The sequence below is a fragment of the Ictidomys tridecemlineatus genome, chromosome X (assembly GCF_052094955.1).
Source record: "Ictidomys tridecemlineatus isolate mIctTri1 chromosome X, mIctTri1.hap1, whole genome shotgun sequence".
NCBI lineage: Eukaryota > Metazoa > Chordata > Mammalia > Rodentia > Sciuridae > Ictidomys > Ictidomys tridecemlineatus.
In genome coordinates this window covers 82,945,206-82,948,390 of record NC_135493.1, presented here as the reverse complement: position 1 = coordinate 82,948,390, position 3,185 = coordinate 82,945,206, and the positions used below count along the sequence as shown (strand labels likewise).

The 3,185-nt window shown below is 45.4% G+C and overlaps 1 protein-coding gene across 4 annotated transcripts; it reads left to right on the top strand.

Annotated features, from left to right (window-relative positions):
- The first annotated feature begins 1,093 nt into the window (after positions 1-1,093).
- Positions 1,094-3,185, top strand: LOC101974816 (spindlin-2). Of its 4 annotated transcripts, none has more exons than XM_040281581.2 (2): positions 1,094-1,541; positions 2,237-3,185. In XM_040281581.2, exon 2 carries the CDS (start codon positions 2,239-2,241, stop codon positions 3,013-3,015), a length of 777 nt encoding a protein of 258 aa, XP_040137515.2. In that variant the 5' UTR covers positions 1,094-1,541; positions 2,237-2,238; the 3' UTR covers positions 3,016-3,185. The 4 variants fall into 4 exon arrangements, with proteins under 4 accessions (XP_040137515.2, XP_021576222.2, XP_005340850.2 ...); XM_021720547.3 differs by having other exon boundaries at positions 1,094-1,546; XM_005340793.5 differs by having other exon boundaries at positions 1,096-1,558.

Genomic DNA, 3,185 nt, shown 5'->3' with positions numbered 1-3,185 from the left:
GCTAGTCAAGTGCTCTACCATGAGGCACAGCCTCAGCCCCAGTGGGGTCATTTTTAACTAAATCATCTAACCTTGGATAGTAAATGCCCATCTTCCCCTTCTGATTAATTTGCTTCTCCCCATTTGTTTATCTAACCTAAATTCCTCTGGAAAAAAAAAAAAAACTTCTATCAATTAAGACCTACACATGCCACCATTAAATTACATTAATTTCATCTTACAGGCCCTATTATCATAAACTATCACATTTTGAGGTAGTGTAGCTAAAAATTTCAACATATTAATTTTGGAAAATTTAATTCAATCCACAATATTAACGATCTGAATAAAGACTAATACATTAGCCAATAAATGGCTTTTACTGTAAATCAATTTTAGTTTGCTTCATATATATATATATATATATATATATATTTAATTATAGATGGACACAATATCTTTATTTTGCTGATTTTTATGTGATGCCGGCATCAAACCCAGTGCCTCATGCATTATTGGCAAGCGCTCTACCACTGAGCCACAACCTTGGCCCAGTTTGATTTCTCATTATATGTAATTGGAAACATCTTAAAGCATAAAACTTTCTAAAATTATTTTCTGAAATTATTTTCAAAATTATAAACTACTGTGCAAACATTATTTTAAAAACACAAAAGGATACATAAAGGATTCAAAATACCAATTTGTGAAAAATTAAACTTTTGCAGAACTTGGAATCATACTCAAGAAGTTTTTAAGCATAAGCTACTACTGCAAAACTAGATCTTTAAAACTTGCACTGAAGAAAATACTAAAGTGTAATCAGTAAGTATTTAAATAAAGAAAATTGTGTCTGGGAATGATGGATAGGGTGGAAGTGTATCTTTAAGACATATCTTTGTAATCACTATCTATAAAACAGAATGTATATCAACATATATGTGTGCAGAAATGTATGAAAAGAAAAGATTTAAGTCTCAATATAAGTGTGAATATTTTATTTCTGGATAAATTCATATGTGTGCAAAAAATGTGAGGAATGTTAGAAAGATAGAAAGCAGATGGAGCAAGAGAGCTGAGGGGTGGAGCTAAACAGCTTAGGGGGTCCAGTAGGAGAGCCTTAAAGAATGAAAGGGCCACCTACAGGTCCAACTATTCTGAATTTGGGGGCCAAAAGGAGCCCAAGGAATTCAATATTTACCAAGACGGGGGGTGAAAATATTGACAGGAAAATAAGATAAATATTCTATAAAGAAAGAGGGAGGAGACTGCGGCGGCGGCAGCAGCTGGTGGAAGCCCAAGGTGGCAGAGGGGCCGCCACCACCAAGGGGAAGGCAGAGGGCCCCCCGAACCCAGCACCAGCAACGCCGCCGCCCCCTTCGCCTGCCCCGCCGCCCTCATAATACTCTCTTCGCCTGCGGATCCTCCCCTCGCAGCTCTGGCAAGCACTCACTCGACTGGTCGCCCGCGGATCCTCCTTCTCCACGGGCTCTTAGCAGAGGCAGCAGCGAGGTGTCCGATTTGGGCACGTGAGGCCCGCGATCTCCGGCGGTGGACGCCAGGCAGGGCAAGGCCATTGGTGGGCGCCAGAAAGGAGGGAGGGGGATGGGATGGAATCTTGCAGGAGATAAGGGTAGAGGTGGGCGCCAGGCTGGCGTGGGGGAGTGTGCGGTGGGCAACAGGAGAAAGGGGGTGGGTGCCTTAAGAGCCAAGCAAGGATTTGGAAGTGAGCACAGGAAAGCAAGGAAGGTGGATACAAGGGAAGCCGCTAGGATAGGCGGGGGGGCGTGTGGCCAGCAGTCTGGGGCGCTCAGTGCAGGCGGGCACTGGGTGCCAGACAAGGTAGTGGAAAGACAGACGCTTTGCAGGGGATCTGGAGTGGGCACCAGTGGCAGGTGGGGGCGGGGGAACTGGACGCTGAACCAGGAGGAGGTAGCCCTTTCCCTTCTGCAGAGTTCCTAATCCCAGGCAGCACTCCAGCCACTCCAGCCCTTCCCCTCAACCTAAAGGAACCTCAGAGAGAGAGAGGGAGAGGGAGGGAGGAGAGAGAGAGAGAGAGAGAGAGAGAGAGAGAGAGAGAGAGAGAGAGAGAGAGAAAGAAACACTGCAGGCACGCAGCCAGGATTCCCAGCATTGCTGCCAGGCTCCTGGGGAAATTTTAGGCGCCTGTGCAGGGTACATAGAGACATCGCTATGGGAGAAGTTCACCTTATGGCATATTGGGTATCTGTCTCTATTCTCTGTCCTTTCCCTGCAGGCATGAAGACTCCCAATGTACAGGAGGCCGAAGGGCAACAAACCAGGGCAGCTGCAGGAAGGGCCACTGGGTCTGCAAACGTGTCCAAGAAGAAAGCTTCCCAGAAGAAGCACAGGGGCAGACCCTCATCCCAGCCCCGCAGGAACATCGTGGGCTGCAGAATTTCCCATGGATGGAAGGAAGGCGATGAGCCCATCACCCAGTGGAAGGGAACTGTTCTGGATCAGGTGCCTATAAACCCCTCTCTTTATCTGGTGAAATATGATGGAATTGACTGTGTCTATGGCCTGGAACTTCACAGAGATGAAAGAGTTTTGTCTCTTAAAATTCTTTCCGACAGGGTGGCATCATCCCAAGTTAGTGATGCCAACCTTGCAAATACCATAATTGGCAAAGCAGTGGAACACATGTTTGAGGGTGAGCATGGTTCTAAGGATGAATGGAGGGGGATGGTCCTAGCCCAAGCACCTATCATGAAGGCCTGGTTTTATATTACCTATGAGAAAGATCCTGTCCTGTACATGTACCAGCTTCTAGATGATTATAAAGAAGGTGACCTCCGTATCATGCCAGAGTCCAGTGAGTCTCCTCCAGCAGAGAGGGAGCCTGGAGGAGTTGTAGATGGCCTGATAGGTAAACATGTGGAATATACCAAAGAAGATGGCTCCAAAAGAATCGGAATGGTCATTCACCAAGTGGAAGCCAAACCCTCTGTGTATTTCATCAAGTTTGATGATGATTTCCACATCTATGTCTATGATTTGGTGAAAAAGTCCTAACTCTTAGGGTAAAATGTGCCACAGCTTTGGAAATAAACGTATAATTTGTAGACACTCTAAAAAAATGCTGCTTTTCAGTGTATTGAAAGTTTAAGGGTCCCTGAAAACCCAACGTTTTGCCAGCATAACTGTTGTTTTGTGCTGAAAAATACAAGTTTATGTGGACATGA